Consider the following 21,534-nt stretch of genomic DNA (forward strand, 5'->3'; position numbering starts at 1 on the left):
GATGGCTCGAATAGTCTTGTGCGGGTCGTCTAGGCTGAAGGCTTGGGCTGTGGCGTAGTTGAATTATGAGCGGCGCTGTACTGCGTTGTCAGTACCTTAAGCGCATTTCGGATAGCTGTGGCATCAATTAAGAATTCATATATCGTCTTGGACGGCTTGCGGATTAGTCCTGGAAACAGCTCTTGCTTGACTCCTTCCAAAAGGAATCAGAACTTCTGCTCCCCAGCCTTGGTGGGGTCAGTGAGACTGAACAGCCGGGCCATCTCTTTGACGAAGAAATCACGTTTTTCGTTCGGGAGTCATCCACGCGTTTCCCAGATAGTAGCGCCATGTTCCATCAGGACGACACTCCAGAACTTGCTTAGGAGATTCGTAGCGCGGACTCCAGGTTCTCGAATCACGTCTTCGCGGCATCTTTTATTTAGAAGTAGAGGCGGTACAGTTTTCTACCGGGTCCCAGCTGTTGAAGGCGGCTAATCAGTCGTATGTATCCAGCCAGCTTTTTGGGTTTTCCACTGACGATCCACGGAACGTTGGTGGCTCTATGGGTGGTCGGGGCACGATTGGTATGGGTCGATGGCAGTGCTCATTGTGCCTACAGTAGAAGTCACAGTGTTGCTTTGCCTAGTGCCTTGCGGCAGAAGCCCGTGTTCTGGCTGTAGGCACTACTGCCGGCCGCTAACTCGGCGATCAGGGTGGTCTTTTTTGTTGTCTTCGCGGCTTTGGCAGGTTCATGGCTTGACGAGGGCGTCAGGCACATGAACAAGCAGCACTTCTACCGGACATCACGTGGGTTGTGATGTTAACAAAAACAGCCGCTGGCATGTCCAGTGTCAAACTATTTGACCATAATCACATCAGCGTTGACCGATAAACGGACAGTCTTCTTGCTGACTGGTTAACCGAAAGTTCAATTCGAGCAACAAACTCTGGCACTGATAGTGGTGAACAAAGTGCCGGTGTTCGATCGACGGATAAGCGGTAAAATTCGCCATCTTTCATACATGTGCCATCGAATATTCGAGCGTTATCGCTAGCAGCCCCGTAAGTTCCAGAATAACCTGTAATGGTAGCGTTTCAGGCGTAATCTCAGTGAATATATACAACAGTTTAGAAGGTTCTCGAAGACTGCAGGCACCGTTTGAGCTGAAGATTGACGTTTAACGAAGCGATAACAAAACCCGAGGAAGAATTTGTGCAGACAAGTTATGGTTTACCGGTAGTTACCTCTGAATCAAGCGCCTTCATGATAATTACCTTCATATAGGTGCTGGCATTTTCCCTTTTGGTCTCCGTGTGTGTGTGCGTGCCTTGTGCAGACTTACCCTTTGAACAAGTAGATGGAGACCAAAGTAGGAAGTCTTAGAAATTAACGTGCATGATTGTTGGGCGCCTACGCACTTGTCAGTTCTCCGACTGTGTGGGCACTGCTCCGTTTCTCCCGGAAAATATCCGCAGCACCACCGCAGTAAGAAATTAAAGTGACATTTTACCACAATTCTAAAATTTTGAGGCCTTCATCTAAGGCGTGCAAAGGACACCTTAAGTCCCCTTTGCTGCAGTTATCTTTCGTCAAAACTAAAATGAGCGGCTGACCATCAAAGGCTACTATAGTAGCTTCATCACACACATGGTTCAATGACTACACACGCGCACACGAATGGTATATTCACGAGTGCAAGTATGATGGCTGACATCTAAATACTTCACCGGAAATTACTGAAAATGTAGGCGAGATTTGTGTTTTTTCGTGCTAATTTGCCACGTTTTCCGGTGGCATCAACTTCGCATAGTACAAAATTTTTGGTGACCCCGTGAGGTCTGTATCACCAAGGCTTTACTGTGAAGTGGAATGCTGCGCCAGTTGGTACAACATAATGCGAAAATATATGAGCGCACAAGGTAGAAGGAAAAGCACTTGACAGGAAAGACCCTCATTTTTTCGTCTTTCCGGTCAAGTGCTTTTTCTTCTACCTTGTGCGCTCATATATTTCCACATTATGCTTTACTGTAATTTCTATTGCAATAAATAACACTTTGGCCACCAGCGTGAAGCCTTGATTTTCATAGCGACCAAGGACGCGTTGAACGAAGTATCGATACTAGGTACTGACTCACTCGAATCCTATCCCGCGCAACTCTACTTTACCCGTGGTGCAAGGTAATACTCTTCATGAAGCGAAGAGGTTTCCAGGCTGTCTGTCGTCTGAGCGCGAAGTGTGCGATGAGATCACGGCCCAGGAGTCTAATAATGCATGCCAAGGGAGCACGTACCGGCATACAATACCGCATCCTGTTCGTGAATGTTTGCAAGGGCAGTTCGAGTGACGTAGCCCTTTACTGCCATGAGGGCATAAAACGTAAAACGTTTGAGCCACCTGCCGGGCGCATTTGAAGGTGTGGGACATGGTGGTACCACCATGGGCGCGCATACCCTGTTGGTCATACGACGCTCTCCACTATTGTAGCACTGCTCGCGGTATGGAATTCGCGGAGAAGTGCCAAATTCAGATAAAAAACGCTGATTCCATTGAAAAACTACGCCATAAGCTAAAATTAGGTTGTGGTATATATTTGGTTTGACGTCATTGACTGATTTGGACACGGTAAGCTATACTCTAACCGATGCTGCCACGCGAGGCCGTGACGTACCAGCAACGTGCTCTATAGCGCTTGAATTACACACCGTATGCCTTTGTACGATCCCTCTCAATTACTCGAAAAGGGACTTGTGTGTCCAAAGAAACAAAATACGTCAAAGTCATGACGCGCGCCGGAGTCAGAAATAGCTATTTGCGCCCTTATCAGCCATCATGTGGAGTTCTCCGCTTGTTGACTTGTGTGAATATAGAGGAAAACTGCTAAAAGCAGGCCAGATATATGTGCAACCCCTCTCGTGCTCGTTGGATTCGTCAAAAAACAAAAAACTTGCATCTCCACGAAGTGAATATTTACGTGTGTGTTGAGCTAGGTCTGATATTTGTGGTGTTTAACGTCCCAAAATCCGGGCTATGATTATGAGAGAGGCCGTAGTGAAGGGCTACGGCAATTTCGGCCAACTGGGGTTCTTTAACGTGCACCTAAACTTGAGCACACGGGCCTAAAACATTGCCGATTCCGTCGGAAATGCAGCCACCGCAGCTAGGTCTCAAAGTAAATAATTTCTATAGGGTGTCCTACGTAACTTAAGCCAGAGTTTAAAGATATGGTGTAACAATTAAGACGCGAGCATATGCATGTTGCTCCCCGTTGCCTGGAGTTGGTCAGACTATTTTTTGTGTTCTCAAATATTGTTTAGTTAGGTTTGTTTAATTATCTATGTTTTGAAGGAACAAAGATGGATGAAACATTTCAATGAGAAAGTTGTAGATCGGTTTGCAAAACGTCCGAATAGATAGTTTTGAACTTTATACTTGTTAGGCATCAGTGTTTTTCTGCTAATTACAAATGCCCGCGAACTACGAAAAAATACCACGTGACAAAACCGCTCGCGCGTCAATGCGCACGATGATTCGATGAGATACAAATCATGAGCCTTCGTGAAGTGCGAAGCGCACACAGGGTGAATACGCGGCACTTTATATAGGGTTTTCCTGCCACGCATTGTATTTGGCTTTTTCTGTGTATTTCAAGTAGAGATGAGTGAAGTACAAAGCAAGGTTTCCCGTCTCAAAGTATATGTTAGGTATAAAAATGAAAAATTACGTACGTTCGCGTTTCCTTTGGATACGTGGCGTTCTCGGAGGCACAGAGTAGTAAAATGGGCGAGGTACATGGTGTGGTCTTATTTCTCTAACTACCCTGATTTTGGGGCTCCTCGCAGGGTTACCGGCAAGAACAAAAAGTGGATTCCAAGTGAGCGTGAGTGTCACCAAAATGAATAAGATGACAAACGTTCTACCGATAGTTGCCATGGTATACAGAATGTGTAGTTAGAAGACAGAAGCGTGAATTCGAAAGCAATTTTATATATTCCTATACAACTATAGAAAACTGACACTGCTCTATATATTCGTTAAGTATTTTCTGCAAGGAAGAAGCGTTTAACCTTACGTAAAAAACCAGTAAGTACTTATCAGTAATAAGTAATTAAACTGCAGGACACAAATAAACTAAAAGTTATCACGTTACTTGGTGTTTAACAACATGAATCATGCTAGTACAACAATGTGAACTAATTAAATATCAGATTTTTAACAACCTGATCTACGCATGATGTAGCCGTAGGTATATAGCGTGAGGTATGCCTTTTTTATTGTTTTGTGCTCAGGGGACCAAATATAATGAATACTTTAATTGAGCAGAGTTCAAATAATTGACGCCAATCATTATTGAAACGACTTGAACAACTGTTGATAAGTTGAAGAAAGATCATGGCATTGACATGCGCATATGAAAACTCTCAGTTTCTCTAAGATGCCTGTGTGCACGTCTGTTTGATTACATCTACGCCGCCTTCATTGCACATTAACTACTAGGTGACCTCACCATGTTTATTGCATTGTGTTTCACCAAATTGTTTAACATAGTGTTCTTCAACACGGTGTTTGAACATATTGCTTTTATTTAGGCTATCTCCTAACCCCACTTGTAAGGCTCAGACATAAATATCTACATTGTATCGCCCAGTGACAAAATATTGCTTCTGGTGCTAATCGGTCGTCATTAACTTAACGGTTCTTTTTCGTCATTTCCTTTTCTTATTCCTTTCTTTGTCTTTCTTCTATACATGTAGGCGGAAAGTTTAGGAAATGTATAAGTGCCGACGTTTTCGTTTGATGTATTAGTTCTCCTGCGCAATGTAGGTCTCGTTGTAAGTTCTTCCCTTTTTTCCATCCCCCAACCCTGCCTGAGGCCTTCTATGAAAGGCTCGCAATAATTTTGAAAAAAAAAACGAAATGCACAAACAAAAACATGACTAAAAACATCTTCCCTCATTACTCAATTCGTCATTTCTACCAGAAAATAAGATTAGAACGCTCAGCTAAGCCTCAAGTTTTTTTATTTCTGGGTAGCCCTGCTATCGGACAACTTTTAGCAGGAGCCAGAAACCCAGATGAATATAGCCAAAAGGTAATGCGCCCTCTTATAATGTCGCCACATTTTTAACGAAGTACTACGCATGCGAAAGCAGTGTTTCTGATATTCATTATTGGATGATTTCTGAAAAAGAGCGGATGGTGAAAGATTAAGTTCTTTATATTCTTCTTTAATCTTTGTCTCTGAGGTAAGTCGTAACTAAATAATAGAGTTCGAAATATAGGAACCAACCTGGTTTATGTAGGCTCCTTGCGTCTTTGAAGGATCAGCACAATTTGATAACTGGGACAAACGCAGGCTGCTTTGCGTCAAACCAACGTGGTACCTTATGTGGTGAAACTGGAATTATGCCAGGCGTGGATTATAATGTGTTGTGGTCTGCGCTCCGTCTGCGTTATCTCGCTGGTGATCTACGACACCTTGAGCATCCACGCTGGTTGTCAACTTCTGGGTCCAGGGTAAACAACAGCGTGAAATTCCAGAATGGCTTGGGTTCGGCAAATGCGCCCAGGTGGCTGCCAACTTTCTTGGGGCTCCCTTACTTTTTCGGAATCACATCATCTCAAACTGTTTAATCGCGACTTCTTTTAAATGCGAAGCATTTCTTAGCGAACTTCGGCGGCGACTTTAAGCGTATCTATCTATCTATCTATCTATCTATCTATCTATCTATCTATCTATCTATCTATCTATCTATCTATCTATCTATCTATCTATCTATCTTTCTATCTGTCTATCTATATATCTATCTATCTATCTATCTATCTATCTATCTATCTATCTATCTATCTATCTATCTATGTTTTTTAGCTCTCCTGGCTGTCTCAATAATGATATCGATACTAAAATTCGTATGGCATAACTTGACCGTGAGACAAGCATTATTGGCTAGTCTTAACATCAAAATTATGATACATATGTCATGAATGTTATAATTCATGGTCTTGCTGTCCTTGCGGTGGTTTTGCTCGCATGACATTTTCCAACACTGGTGTAGTATGACATGACTACACGGTGAACACAAGCGACAAACCGTAACATAGAAATCATAAGCTGCGTGTCATGTGACAACATGACTACAAGCCACACTCATGAAGTTCACGGTCGTTTCGTTAGCTTCGCATATAACAAATTTGGTATTACGAGACGCGAATGAATGAAGAAGGTATGCTACTAATGCAAACATAATAATCATGAGATGGATGTCTTGTATAAACATGACTACATGCTACGCTCCTGATGCGCTCGCGGTTATTTCGTTAGGTTCACCTGTAACGAATTTGGTATTACATCATGTGAATGGATGACGAAGGTATCTGATTGGTGCAAACATGATAATCATGAGATGGGTGTCTTGTAAGAACATGACTACATGCCACACTCAAAACTTAAATACACTTCGACATGACCCGGTGCCCGAGCGCGCCGGCGTTCGCTTCGTCGCGTCACGCCAGCGATGCCACAACAGGCGCCGGTCTGCCTGCAATATACTCGCAGGCACCCGCTGCATAGCTTTGACGCATGCGCGTTTCAGCGCGCCCGGCGTCTCTCCGTCACGAAGAGAGGTAGGCGTGGTGCTGTCGGTGCTGTCTGGCTTTTGTCATTGGCGCGAAACGCAGCATGTCTCCCTTCGCGTCCATTGCCGCCTGGCCGCGTCGACGACACTGCAGCATGTTCGCGCTTGTCACGCCAGGCGTCAGACAATGAAGTGCTCGCGTTTTGCTGGAGTAGCATCACTTAGCCCAGCGTGCGCATGCGTCAACGATACCTACGAGTATATTGGGCCTTCCATGATGAACTCGCCACCGTTCCACTAGTTTCACATGAACCAAATTTGCTAATACAGGACGTGAAATGAAAACCAAGGTATGTGAGTGGTGCTAAAATGATAATCATGAGATGCGTTTCATGTAACAACACGACTATAGTTGCCACGCTCATGATGAGCTCGCGGCCGTTTCGCTAGCTTCTCATATACCAAACTTGGTATTGCATGATGCGAACGGACGATGAAGGTAAAAGGCACGTCCAAACATGATAATCATCGGATGCGTGTCATGTAAGAACGTGACAACATAGCATGCTCATGATTTGCTCGCGGCCGTTTCACTACCGTCGCAATCAGCAAATTTGGTATCACGTGTTGTCACTAGAAAACGAAGGTAAATGACACGTCGAAACATGATGATTGATTAATTGATGATTGATATGTGGGGCTTAACGTCCCAAAACCACCATATGATTATAAGAGACGCCGTAGTGGAGGGCTCCGGACATTTCGACCACCTGGGGTTCTTTAACGTGCACCCAAATCTGAGCACACGGGCCTACAACATTTCCGCCTCCATCGGAAATGCAGCAGCCGCATCCGGGATTTGAACCCACGACCTGCGGGTCAGCAGCCGAGTACCTTATCCACTAGACCACCGCAGCGGGGACGTCCAAACAAGATAATGATAATATGCGTGTCATGTAAAACCTGACTAGTTGCTACGCTCATAGCGTACTGGCGGCTGTTTCAATAGTTCCGCATACACCAAATTTGTTAGTAGGTGACGTGAATCAATTACGAATGTAAATCGCACAACCAATCTTGATAATCATTGCATGCGTGTAATGAAAAACGTGACTAAACGCTACGCTAATAGCAATCTCAGGGCCGTTTCACTAGCTCCTCATATACTAAATTCGGTATCAGGTGACGTGAAGAGATGACAAATGTAAATGACACATCTAAATATGATAAAGATGACATAAAAGTTTTCTACGGCATAATTTACCTCCACCTCATTACATTGTGCTCATTTTAAGGTGACATATAAAACTTTCTTATTCGTGCTTTGCATATTATCGATTCCAACGATGCATGGGATCTGCCAATTTTTTTTTTGCGCGCAAAAACTGCGTAATGGCATTGATAAATACCACAGTACAACTTCAGGACTAATATAGACCACCTGAGCTTTGTCTTCATGCACGTAATCTTAAAGAAATAGCTGTTCTCTTTTCACCCGCACCGAAATGTAGATATCTTGACCACAAATCGAGCCCAAGCCAATGCTACTGTTTATTTTTTATTAGGTAGTTGAAATCATTTATCACTATTGTTGGATTTCTACTGTATCAAATGCCCCCCCTCCCCCGAAGGGCCTTGAAAGGCGGGTATTAACCATACGTGGGTGAATTAGAGAGTGTCATGATACGTGTGACGTGCATTTCATTTAACTCTGGCATGAGCTGTCAGTAATGTTCCTCTTCCACGTTTCTGTTTATTTAACTATGTCGGATCGATCAATCGACAGATAGATAGATAGATAGATAGATAGATAGATAGATAGATAGATAGATAGATAGATAGATAGATAGATAGATAGATAGATAGATAGATAGATAGATAGATAGATAGATAGATAGATAGATCCTCTGTCAAACTGAGTTCGGCTCATTAGAAATCGTTTATCATTCATAACTTCTTTGAAACTCTGATGAATACAAGCCTAGTTCCTGGAAGTTCGAATGTACTATCCACGTCAAATGAAACCAGAACAGTGGTAAGCCTTCGCCATTATATGGTACGCACCATCCAATTATCACCATTTACAGGGGCGGATTCTGTTCGTCAGCTCGGCTCATATATGCGTGCCTGTTCATTGTGATAAGTAGAGGGCACGCACTATACCATCGCGAAAGCTTGCGGATGTTCGGGTTTGCTTTGACACCAATAGAACTTTCTGGGGGGCATGCGGCATGCTCAGGTGATTCAAAGCTTAGCCTCCAAAAATAGATTGACTCGGGGGCAGGGCATTTAGGTGAAGCAGTTTCTTCCCAATTTCTGGTCCCAAGAACCCCCGAAAGACACTAAAACAATGTGCATACATTAGGCATAATGCCATCACAGTCACTTCACGTACTATCTACGCACATAAATCAGTTAAATTTCGAGCAAAGCGCTTTATTGTGCAGGTACTTTACGAATTCCCAAATATGTTTTTACATCTATGCAGGAGAAACATGTGTAAATAAACTGCACAATGTGCTGTATTTTGCTGCAATCCCTCATTTCTGCGTCTTAGTGCGCACAGTAGAGCTTGATTTTGGCTAACTGTGCCAAAGTTCTCCAAAAAATCTGTTCACCGCATTTCGATGGAAGGCAAACACAAGAAAACCATGCGCTTAGATTTAGGTGTACGTTCACAAACCACAAGTCTTTGAAATGTTCCAGTCCTTTCCCTACTGCGTCCTTTATAATCGTACAGTAATTCTGAGGTCTAAACCTAATACACTTGTGTTTGCTAAAATGACGCCTGCTAACCTACTTACACGGGAGTGGAGCATTGTTCGAATAAAATATTCTCGGTCCAAAAGCGCACACACACAGATATTCCATTCAGCAGTTTTCCCTGCATTCCCGGTCCCCCCCCCCCCCCCCCTGAGTACAAAGTTAGGTAAAAAGTTGACTCCTATAACAAATGGGAAGTACAAAGCTGAAACAAAATACTACGTACAGCTGAGTCTTCGTTAGGTAGTTGTATTCGTGTCCCGCCGTGGTGGTCTTGTGGCTAATGTACACGGCTGCTGACCCACAGGTGGCGGGAGCAAATCCCGGCTAAGCGGCTGCATTTCAAATGAAGGCGGAAATGTTGTAGGTCCGTGTGCTCAGACTTGGGGGCGCGATACAGAACCCCAGTGCATCAATCACATGAGACGCCTGGTAGCCGGTGGGGAACAGAACCCAGTTTATTGAACCTCAGCGGGTTATATGCCACGAAATGCCACGCTCAACTTCCCGCCGGTGGAACTCGAGTAAATTCTTCGCAGAGCGGGGAGGATATCGCGTGAATGTTTTATAATTCGGTTTGGTTTGCGAATGCCTAATTGTTATTATGTCTTTATTATTCTTGTTTATTGAATGAAGTGCACTCGTTGCCTTCAATGAGTGGTGGCACGCGTATACGTACTTGAGAACACACAGACCACAACAAAAGCAGTGTAAAATATCCCTGTTTAAATATGCAAACCAGGGAGAGTAAAACTCAACCTTCATCCTGTTGTAGCGTGACGTCACTTATCACTGCGCACCCAGTGCGCGCATTCCTGTGCGACCGATCACGTGGTTCTGCGCCTATATATGGTGCGTCTTCTAATAAACTTATCAGTTGCTTCTTGGTATGCTGTCTGCTGCTCACGTTATTACACTGGCGACGAGGATGGGATCCGCCCCCTTGTACTAGCTCAGTACGAAGCAGTATTGCGGGCGATCGGCGGTCGACAGCCATGGACCAGAAAACAACGGCAGCCATGGCCTGGGACGGTTGAACTCGGCGGCACTACCTTCGGCAAGAGGCAACGCAGTCGTCGGGGAAAGCAACCCGATAAGTATACTGCACTTTTACTGAACAATGGCGCGACTAGGCAAGCTAGACGAGTTCGACGAGAAGGATCAGAATTTTGAATCCTATCTGGAGCGTTTTGAGCACTTCGTCACCGCAAATGACATCAGAGAGGAAAAGAAGCTGGCAGTATTCTTGAGTGTGATAGGACCACGAACGTACGAGGTGCTCAAAAGTTTGGTAGTACCCGCTGTTCCTGGGGACAAGTCCTTTGAAGAGGTCACAGTGCTGTTGAAGAAACACTATAGCCCACAGTGCTCGGTCATTGCCGAACGTTGCAAATTTAACAAGCGAGCACAAGAAGAGCAGGAAAGCGTCGAGGACTTCATAGTGGCCTTAAAACAGTTAGCAAGGAAGTGCGATTTCGGTCAGTTTCTGCAAGACGCGCTGCGAGACAGAATAGTGGCAGGCATAAGACGCGAGGAAACGCAACTCGCCCTATTTGCTGAAGAAGATTTAACCTTCGAAAAGGCGTGCAAGATAGCCCAGGACCGAGAGCAGGCTGCGCGACAGACAGCGTTACTTCATGCAGAAGGCAAGGAAGCGGCTTTTTATGCAATGGCGATAAGAGGAAAAGGAAGCGAAAAGAAATCGAAGCTTCGGAAGCTCAAGGAAGCCAAGCGAGTTTGCGAAAGATGTGGCAAGGCGCATGCGGCTAGTGTTTGCTGGTATAAGAACGTCCAGTGTCACAGCTGTTCTCAAATCGGTCATCTACAGAAGATGTGTCCAAGTAATCGCAGAGAACTCAAGACTGCAAACGTGGTGGACTGCTCTGATAGTGACTCTGAATTAGATGTGTACCATGTCATCAATACCGTGCGTTCTGGGTATGAAGTGCAGCTAAACGTAGAAGGGCAAGACCTCTGCATGCAGATTGATACGGGAGCAGCTGTAACACTAATTCCTGAGAGTGTGAGGCTGAACGCATTTCCTCATGTCAAGTGCGAGCCATCTCGAGTCACCCTAAAAACATACACTGGGGAATCTGTTCCAGTAAAAGGGCAATGCAACGTTTCCGTTACGGTGGGAAAACAGTCTTTGCGGCTACCCGCTATTATCGTCAAGGATAACGGCAAGCAGCTACCATTGCTGATGGGGCGAAGTTGGCTTGAAAGGCTCGGGCTTGACTGGAAAAGCGTGTTTGCTATAAATGTAAGCGACTCTCACAAGGTAGAGGCGGTTAAAAAGAAGTTCCCAGGGGTGTTTTCTAAGCAACCTGGAAAAGTAAAAAACTATCAAGCAAGGATAGTTTTAAGCCAGAATTGTACGGCTATTTTTGGCAAGGCCAGAAACGTCCCATTTGCGCTTCGAGATAAAGTGGAAGGCGAGCTAGAAAGGCTAGAGAAAAGCGGTGTTATACGCCCCGTAAATCGGAGCGATTGGGCCACGCCAGTAGTCGTAATCCAAAAGAAAGATGGTTCACTGAGGCTGTGCGGGGACTACAAAGTCACCATTAATCCTGTTTTAAAGACCGACCACTACCCATTGCCTAGACCGGAAGATTTGTTCTCTGCCATAGCTGGCGGCAGAGTGTTTTGTGTGTTGGATCTTTCGGCCGCGTATCAGCAGATTCCGCTCACTGCCGAGTCCCGACCACTGCTAACTATTAATACGCACAGGGGGCTGTTCGAGTTCCAGCGCTTACCATTTGGGGTAGCCAGTGCGCCAGCCATTTTTCAGTCCTTCATGGATGAGGTGCTCAAAGGCATACCGCACGTGGGATGTTACATAGACGACGTCATTGTGTCGGGAAAAGACTTAGCCGACTGTCAAAAAACGTTGGAACTAGTCCTGCAGCGGCTGAGTGACTACAACGTGACACTGAAAGAGGAAAAGTGTCGGTTTTTTCAGAGCACTGTGACTTATCTCGGTCACACTGTGTGCGCTGAAGGTATATATCCTACAGAAGAAAAGATAAAGGCGATCACAGAAGCGCCAGAGCCCACTTGCCAAACAGAGCTAAAGGCTTATCTCGGCATGTTAACCTTTTATGCAAAGTTCTTAAGTAACCTTGCCTGCGTGGCAGAGCCATTGTACCGTCTGTTGCGCAAGGGCGAAAGGTGGTCGTGGACACGGGAGTGTAGCGAAGCATTTGCTTCTACGAAACTGTTACTTGTCAAGAGTAATGTGCTCACTTTTTACGATGTGGCGAAACCAATGGCTATGACATGTGACGCTTCGTCGTATGGATTGGGGGCTGTCATTTTTCATGAGACCGCAGAGGGACACGAAAGGCCAGTGGCATTTGCTTCTAGAACACTTACAGCCGCAGAGAAAAACTATGCTCAGTGCGAACTCGAAGCATTAGCACTGATGTTTGGGTTAAGAAAATTCCACCGCTACTTGTATGGACGAGAGTTCACTCTTTATACAGATCATCAGCCATTGCTCGGAATATTAGGCCACGACAAGCCGGTGCCTGCGCTTGCTGCAGCTCGAATGCAAAGATGGGCAATTACCCTGGCAGCGTACCAGTATAAACTAAAATACCGAAAGGGAAGAAATGTTGAAGTGGCTGACGCTCTGTCTCGGCTTCCACGGCCTATTGTAGCGGCCGATGAACCTTCCGAGTGTCTCTTGCTATTTGACAGCATGCCCCTCAAAGCGGATGACGTAGCGCGAGCCACACGGCGTGATCCCACCTTGTCTCGCGTGACGCACTTCATCTTAAATGGATGGCCTTCAGAGTGCTCTGAAGCATTTAGACCATTTTATTCCCGGCGCGACGAGCTATCAGTAGAGCAAGAATGCATAACGTGGGGATCAAGGGTGATCATACCTGATAAGCTCCAGCTACAGGTCTTGCAGCTATTGCATGAGGACCACCCGGGATCTAGTCGCATGAAAGCGTTAGCAAGAAGCTTTGTGTGGTGGCCTGGCCTCGACCTTTCGGTTGAGAGCTACGTTCGACAATGTCAGGTTTGTCAGGCCGTCCAAAAAGCTGCTTCACCGGTTCCTTTGCAACCATGGAATTATCCCACAAGGCCCTGGCAACGCGTGCACGTCGATTATGCGGTAAAGGGCTCTCAGGCGTTCTTGGTTCTCGTCGACGCGTTCTCTAAATGGATCGAGGTCTCGCCTATGTCATCCACTACTGCTAACAAAACCATTGAGAAGCTACGTAGTATGTTTGCCGCGTATGGTCTGCCAGAGGTACTGGTGAGTGATAATGGACCGCAGTTCATTTCCGAAGAGTTCGCGGCCTTCTTGAGTGTAAACGGTGTAAGGCATGTCAAGACACCTCCTTATCACGCGGCTTCTAACGGAGCGGCCGAGCGTTTAGTGCAGACTACCAAACAAGCACTGTCAAAGCATGTCTTGCAGGACAAAGCTAGCCACCACAAACATTCATTTCGGGAACGCTTGGACAGCTATCTAATGAGTTACAGGACTACTCCGCACAGTACCACTCGCCAGACCCCGGCAGAATTATTCTTGAAAAGACAGCCACGGGTAAAGCTGTCATTGCTAAAACCAGATTTCGAGCTCTCCATGCGGGAGCAGCAGCAACGTACCAAAGTGCAAAAGGACATGTCTAGGGGGGTTCCGCGATGTTTTGCTGTGGGGGACGCTGTGTGGGTGAAGACTGTGCGAGGTGAAACAGTGTCGTGGGAAGATGGTGTCGTGACACAGGTTATCAGTCCCGTAACCTATCTGGTGAAAGTGTCGCAGGCGGTGCGATTTACGCATTCGGACCACATCAGAGCCCGCCACGGAAGCCAGGATTCTTCAAGTTATCCGCAGGCACAACCTGCTCCAACGGCATCCGTAGACACGACTCCACCGACGGTTCCGATGGCGTGTGGGCCAGTCGCCGGGTCGCCTCTCGTAAATCCACACGCAACCGACTCTGCGACGTCTCTCCTTCCGGCAACTGCATCGCCCACGGCCGGAGCAGCTGCCTCCGGCTCGCCGGACCAGCCCAGTGCCGACGACGCGCCACCTGCAGCCGAACTTCCAACTCTGCGTCGTAGTGCACGTGTACGACATGCCCCGAACAGATACCAGTCCAGTGACTTTCGGAAGTAATCTGAAGGGGAAGGAGTGTTGTAGCGTGACGTCACTTATCACTGCGCACCCAGTGCGCGCATTCCTGTGCGACCGATCACGTGGTTCTGCGCCTATATATGGTGCGTCTTCTAATAAACTTATCAGTTGCTTCTTGGTATGCTGTCTGCTGCTCACGTTATTACACATCCCACTGCCTCTGTTTCCTTGACCAGAGCTCTCTCGGCTCCATAGCGGCTGTTGCTATAGATGGGAGTGGAAGGTTGGTTGCATGGCGTCGGTGTTGTCTTGTCGTAGCTGATTCTGCTTGTAAATGATGGAGATCAGGGCCTTTCGATACGTATAACAACTCGACTTAATGTACAGGAACTCATGTACCTATTTGCTAGACTCTTTCATTATTGAGAACATCGCATGTTGCCCTGGCAGAGCCGATAGTGCAGAACACTGTTTGATGCGACCTGACCGACCCGTGAGGACTCGGGTGCCAAGTATTATACCATCAGTTGCCCTTCCCGATTTTCCTCCTGGCCTACCAAAACAATTCAGTCCGTTTATTAGACTTACTGAAAAGACTTGTTGTTGACCTCTGCTCTCGCTCTGTTGTTCAAGCACTTGGCATCCTGGTCTGAGGGAGAGAGATGAAAGGACCGGCCTACACAAGACGTTCCGTGAACTGTGTTAAAGCACACATTGGTGGCACGGTTCGGCTGCGCAACCAAGCCATTACTGCGAGACGACTACGCTGTCCAGCGTGACAGCCATCTCGCGGACTCAAACCAAGATGAATGGGTGTGGATACACCAGATGCCTTCCCGTCGCCCACCTGAACTTCTCAGGTTAGTGACCCCCCAGCTGTTTGTTAAAAGCGTCAACCGACCGTGGTCTTCTTACAAGAACGGGCGTCCTTACACTGGGATTATCGTTCATGGAGAACCGGCTTCTTAAAAGGCGCACCCTTTTGTGACACAAAAGACTCACCCGTCTTGCCTGCTACGCCCGACCTTACAGGGAGCTTCAGGTGGCCGCCGCTAGAGCCAGTACGATGGCGTAAAAATTTTTGCGCGTGTACAGTCTTTGCGCTTCGAATTGTGTACAAATACCCATTGTGCCAATACCTCAGCAGTACCATACTATACACAAATGCTAACCCCAGTCGTTTCATCGGCCTTCATGCTTTCTCCTTGCCTTCAAAAGAGCCGAAGAAGTTAAAGTTATGCCTTCGCTATCATAGCCCCTGTAGATAAGAGGATTCTTGGCCATGAAACTGCGTTGAATGAACAAAACTTTGTGAATTTGGCCCCTGGTTTATAGCTTTTGCAAGCACGAAAGATACCTACAGGCGTAAGCATAGGTGTGCAGACCACGGGACGGCGTGGCCGAAGGCATCGACGCGCTATCTAGCGACGATACACCCACTGCGGTGCGCATGCGTGGCCTGTCGTACTCGTTGGCCTTTCAGGTTGCTCTCTACAATGTGCTCATAGTCAAAACGACAAGTTTGTGTCACTGTCGTTGCTCCAACAAACTTGTTATCTTTTTTTCGTTTTTACGTACGGCCTGCGACAACTGCGGTTCCGGCGCTGGGATTGCGTCGTTATTTATGCAGCCTCATAAAACCTTATTAGGCCAAACACACAATGATGAATTTTCTCAGATCAGCTTGTCTTTGACGCGTTAGGCGACGTTGGACTTCAATGAGCCTAGTTAAGTGAATCTCGGTGTAGCTTAATCTAATCTAGCCTAGTTGATCGCAGTATTCTTTATTGAATTCTGATGGAAATAAGTTAAAGTCAAGCCCCGGTGGCTATTTACATGTTAAGCGTAAAAACTAGGGGACCTTAATACCTCGCCTTCGGGTGGTAACGCGGTAACGACATCCAGTTCGTAGTGCGTACTTCGAACACTTAGTGCCTGAAACCTCTTCGAACTTGATATGCACCCACTACGTGGCCTTAAGAGAATAGGCGCACTAGCGTGTGTGCTTTTTGTAGTGGGGTACCAGTATTTCAACCACAGAGCCATTGTGATAATGAAATATTTTCGCGTCTATTGGCAATGGGCACTTGACAACGCATTATTATTGCAATATTTATGCTGCATTGTGAAGCATACATACAGGGTATGTGTGCTTGTGGAGCATGAGAGCTATTTTCCCTGCATTTGGAAGCAGAGGGAGCTCGTTTTACTGTTTTTACAAGCAGACGCGTGGCCATGTGGTGGTTTTGTGAAAAATGTAGACTATGTAATATGTTATTTTCCAAAGCGAAGTACTAATGAAAAAAAAAGGCGTGGTCATGTGGTAGAACATCCGCTTGCCACGCAGACGACCTGGGCTCAATCCCCACTCGGAACCCAACCACCGTGCCTAAGTCTCCACGGTTCTCCATGGATTTTTTATTGTTTATTCATTTTAGATTTATAATTCTCAATTTTCGGAAACGCCTAAGATGATCATTTTTCGCTCATAACCAACGACGCTGGCACCAACGCGGGGAAAATTTCTGCGAGACGAGCTGTTTAACGCTATCGCGTGAATAAAGATTCTATGCGCGCAGATGGGTCCAGAAAAGTACTCGAACAGCCAAATACAGTTGAGCATAGTTGATCATGCTGTCATTTAATCTAGCCGAGCAAAATTACCCGAAATAAGGCAAACTTTATCGCAGCCAATTATTCCACTTGAACTTCTCTGTGAGTTTAGGGGCGCGAAACCCTGAAAGTTTTTGATTACTCCTTACTCACACTACACCAATTAAGCTTCTTTATGTCTAATTAGTGTAGTTAAGACGCGTACTCATTATGGCTGAATATGTAGTCTGATATCCAAGCACACACGAAAAATACCGGAGTTTCACGTGGCATAGTTAGGCTAATTATGCATAAGCAAGGTAATGGGCAGCACTGATGTAAACAAATAAATCTAAGTGTGGCTGTTCATCGCGTCACCAACCTAGTTTGATTATAATTTGGAGTAATGAAACTAGTTTAAATAAAACATAGAAAGTAGTAAAGTTTATTTTCTGTCAGCTCTGAGAATACATGTTGAAGATATTAATTACCAATCACCAAACCTAGAATCTTTGAGCTAAATAAATTTGATTTGCTTTATAGTTAACTTTATTACGTGTTCGTACTTATTGCGCTTGTTCTGCATAACTCGGCTTATTTCAAGTTCAGCTTGACATAACGCAACAAAGGCTAGCTGAGCTGAGGAAACTTCATTTTGTGTGCTTAGCTTCATCAGGTTTTACGAGGTTGGCTGCGCTATGGTATGCTAATAAACCGGCATAAATAACGACGCAAGTCAGGCGCTCAAACTAGCGCCGCATTGCCGCTATCTAAAAAAGAAAAAAAACTGCAAAAAACTCATGGACCCAGTTGTTTCGGCTGCAAGCGCATCGGGAAAAGCAACACGAGAGGCCGAGATTCGCATGCGCACTGCAGCAGGCGTCTCGTCGCTAGATAGTAAGTCGATGCCTTAGGCCACGCAATCCCGTGGTCTGCACACTTATGCTCACGCCTGTACCTCAAGGGAATAACAAGGGAGGATCGTTACTTTCAACTCAAATATTTATGGGCGGTAATACCAAATTGGCTGGTCTATACCCCTCAGAGAGGACAGGCAAGAAACGTTCTCAGCCTTTTCTCTCTCATCGCTACGCCTATATATTTGGTGTTACTGCAGAAACAGGCTGACAGATTTCATTGCCGTTGAACCAAGAAATATATATTTTATCTGAAGCAGTTTAGACAGACACGAACAAAAACAGACTCAGCTATTTAGTGCATGGTGTGTCGTGTTTGTCGTGTGCTCCTGGTCCAATTCTTGCTCACCACACAAGCGCAGCAAAAGGCCCTTTTCAGCGAGGGAGTCGCGGGTATACATGGAAGGTGGACACGAGCTGTATGGAGCCACGGAATGCACGCGGCGAGTGTAGCAATCTGAAGTGCGTGAAATACGAAATATTGGTGAAAGGCCCAAATCCAAGCACGCATCTGTGAGACAGTTGAGAGAACTCGTATCTTTTCAGCCGTTCATGAACAGGCGGAAGTGCTTAGGTCTTCAGTTGTTGACCTTAAACATGGCATATCACAGGGACCAAGCAGTCAGTACGCAAGCTGCGAAATGACCACTTGCTGGCGATGGCAGGATCGTCATGACAAAGCTTGCTAATCTGCAAAGGACTGTGTAGGTAATGGTATTTCCCAAACGTTTATTACGTTACCCATTCGCAGACTTGCAACAAGCGTCCCATTGAAGTGTGGTTCTTTGGTAATGCTTATCTTCCTGCGCGCTGCTCGTGCACAGCCGGAAACGGCGAGGTGTTTCTACACACCACAGCGGTCTTGAGCTGCGCGCTGTACACCTTGAAAAACACACTTTGAAAAAGGTACGAAAACCTAAACTTATTGCACTCGCCTCTTCATATCGATGCGAAAGTGAAATCAGCACGCCGAGACACTGTTTCATTGTCTTCGTCATTGGAGTTGATGCTGTTAGTCATGATCGAGGCCGCTGTACACAAGTTGCGCTTGTTGGAGTGTCAACGCACCACTCCTTAATCGCCATTAAAGACGCGCCCAATTCTGCATAAGGTGGCAGCTCAATTTTTTTATGGCAGAAAAAATCCAGCTGTTGGGGTCATCAGTGCACGAGCCTGCTTCACGTGCTCACACGCCATATAATTCGTGTAAACGAGGAGCGCTTTGACGGGCGAGCACGCATCGCCATTTACGGACATATTACGGAAATTTACGTACAGGCCAAGCATTTTTGCCGTCACCATCCCCGGGGCACACACTTCAACGGGAGCCTATTTGTGAGCCTGCGAGTTGATCACGTAGCAAAAGGCAACAAACGATAAATATCCAAGATATATTTACTGATTTGCCTGTTTCTTGATGATCATGCTATCGGGAGCAACTTGACCCATTCGCGGCTCACATACCGACGGGTTATGAAATTGTACCTGCTAGCAGCCTTCTTTGCTTTGAGCCGCTCCGCGCAGCACAACGCGACCGCAAGGCCAGAATTTCTCGAATGTCCGAGGCATTGACGAAGCATCTCAAGTTCACACCCACTATGACGTCGGCTGCCAGTATTGTGGAAGGGGCTACTTCACATAGTCCGATTTTTTAGCTCTATCACTCGCCCCGCCGTGGTCGTCTAGTGGCTAAGGTACTCGGCTGCTGACACGCAGGTCGTTGGATCGAATCCCGGCTGCGGCGGCTGCATTTCCGATGGAGGTGGAAATGCTGTAGGCCCATGTGCTCAGATTTGGGTGCACGTTAAAGAACCCCAGGTGGCCAAAAGTTCCTGAGCCCTTCACTACGGCGTCTCTCATATACATATGGTGGCTTTCGGACGTTAAACACAACAAATCAATCATGAATCAATCAATCGTCTATCACTCACGGTATTCTGCAGCGAGCATCGATGCCCACAATTTGGTTCTCGGCAACTTCATTGTTACGACTCGGTACTCCCCACAAGAAAAAGAAGAACGATCACGCCAGCCCATCTCTTTGTTTTTTTTTTCGGAACAGCAGCACACGCGCTTCCAAGCTCGGCTGGCTATGACTTCAAAATGGCGGGCTACCCACAATGCACGGTGCCACAAGCGCTTGTGAAAGCTCATGTGCGGCTACATTAGCGGCCGAATAAGCAAAATCTGCCCAGTTTTACTCACACCGAACACCTTATGTGACGGCTCACCGCGTCGAAACGTCAGTGTACCAGCGCAACGGACATCGAATCGTACGTAGAATCTTGACGTGTGACTCACACACTACTAATTCTAGCGTTACCTGTAACCTGCATGGAAAGTTCAATGGCATTAAAAATTATTCTTCACGGCAGGCTGTAACAGCCAGTCTGAACAGAGCTGTGATGCCTTCATGTGCGCATGTGAACAGCGGTTCGATAAACTAATGGGATTTATTGTGGCGTTCTGTGTAGTAAATGACGAGTATTGTTAAAATTGCTTCCACTAAGGCTAACTGACATGTTGTACTGAGGCGTACCCGTTAGTATTTAGTAGCAGGTTCAGGCCCCTCACGGGCGCATGCAGGAATTAATACAAAAATATAAATAGAAAATGAATACAAATGCAAAGCATATCTTGGCACAGCCGAACAAATAATACGTATCAAATTAGGAAGTCGAAAGACAGAGCACTCAGCAGTATATACACACCTACACACTTATACTTATATATACAAACATACATACAGGCCACATACATAAAAATTATTATTTAACGTATAATCTGTAAATGAAGCCAACGTTCTAAAGTTTACAACTTCCTCGGACAAGTTATTCCAACAAGTAATCGCGTCAAGAAATACAACGATTTTGTGGACATTGATGTGGTTAACTGGTTCCCAAAAGGTTTTGCTGTGATTCGTTCTGGCTGGAAGTTTTGAAGGATGTTGATTATAATTTTGCATGATAGTTTAAAGTCCCCTTGATAAAGCTGGCAAATGAATTTTATTCTTGATAAAATCCTTCACTGCTCAAGTTTTTGTAGGCTTGCCTTATTACGTAAGTAGGTTACACTAGAATGGCGTGAGTACACGGAATATATGAAACGAAAAGCTAAATTCTGAGCTCGTTTAATTTTTGTAATCAGGTACTGCTTCCAAGGGCTACAAATAACGTCGGAATACTCCGACTTTGGTCGCACTAGTGCTTTGTACGCATTAATTTTAACCATAGAAAGAACATTTTGAATGATTGGTTGGTTTTAACGTCCCAAAACCACAGAAAGAGCATTTTGCAGTTTTTTTTCTTTAAAAAGACAGTTTCTTAAGTGCCCCTCTACAGACGTTCTCGACATGCAGTTGCCAGCTGGAATACTTGTGAATATTACGCCTAAAAATTTACCATGATCTGTTCTAGTGATTGTAGTATTTCCCGTAGAGTGTGTAAATTGAAGAGGCTTCTGTTTATTGGTAAACGGAATTAAAATATTGTTTGAAAGATTAAGTTTTAATCCCCATGTTACGCACCATTCATCAATCGATTGTAAAGCATTGTTCAGTTTAATTTGGTCCTTTCATTATTTATGGCGGCGTATATTGCGCAGTCATC

At 45.7% G+C, this 21,534-nt stretch overlaps 1 protein-coding gene across 1 annotated transcript; it reads left to right on the forward strand.

Moving 5' to 3' along the window:
- Positions 1-10,090: 10,090 nt before the first annotated feature.
- Positions 10,091-11,274, forward strand: LOC142765846 (uncharacterized). Its single transcript, XM_075867652.1, has 2 exons — positions 10,091-11,227; positions 11,271-11,274. Exons 1-2 carry the CDS (start codon positions 10,440-10,442, stop codon positions 11,272-11,274), a joined length of 792 nt encoding a protein of 263 aa, XP_075723767.1. The 5' UTR covers positions 10,091-10,439.
- The last annotated feature ends 10,260 nt before the right edge of the window (positions 11,275-21,534 follow it).

This window comes from Rhipicephalus microplus, chromosome 6, assembly GCF_043290135.1.
Source record: "Rhipicephalus microplus isolate Deutch F79 chromosome 6, USDA_Rmic, whole genome shotgun sequence".
NCBI lineage: Eukaryota > Metazoa > Arthropoda > Arachnida > Ixodida > Ixodidae > Rhipicephalus > Rhipicephalus microplus.

Coding starts and splice junctions, on each gene's coding strand:
- LOC142765846 (XM_075867652.1), top strand. CDS start 10,440: ATGGCGCGACTAGGCAAGCTAGACGAGTTCGACGAGAAGGATCAGAAT.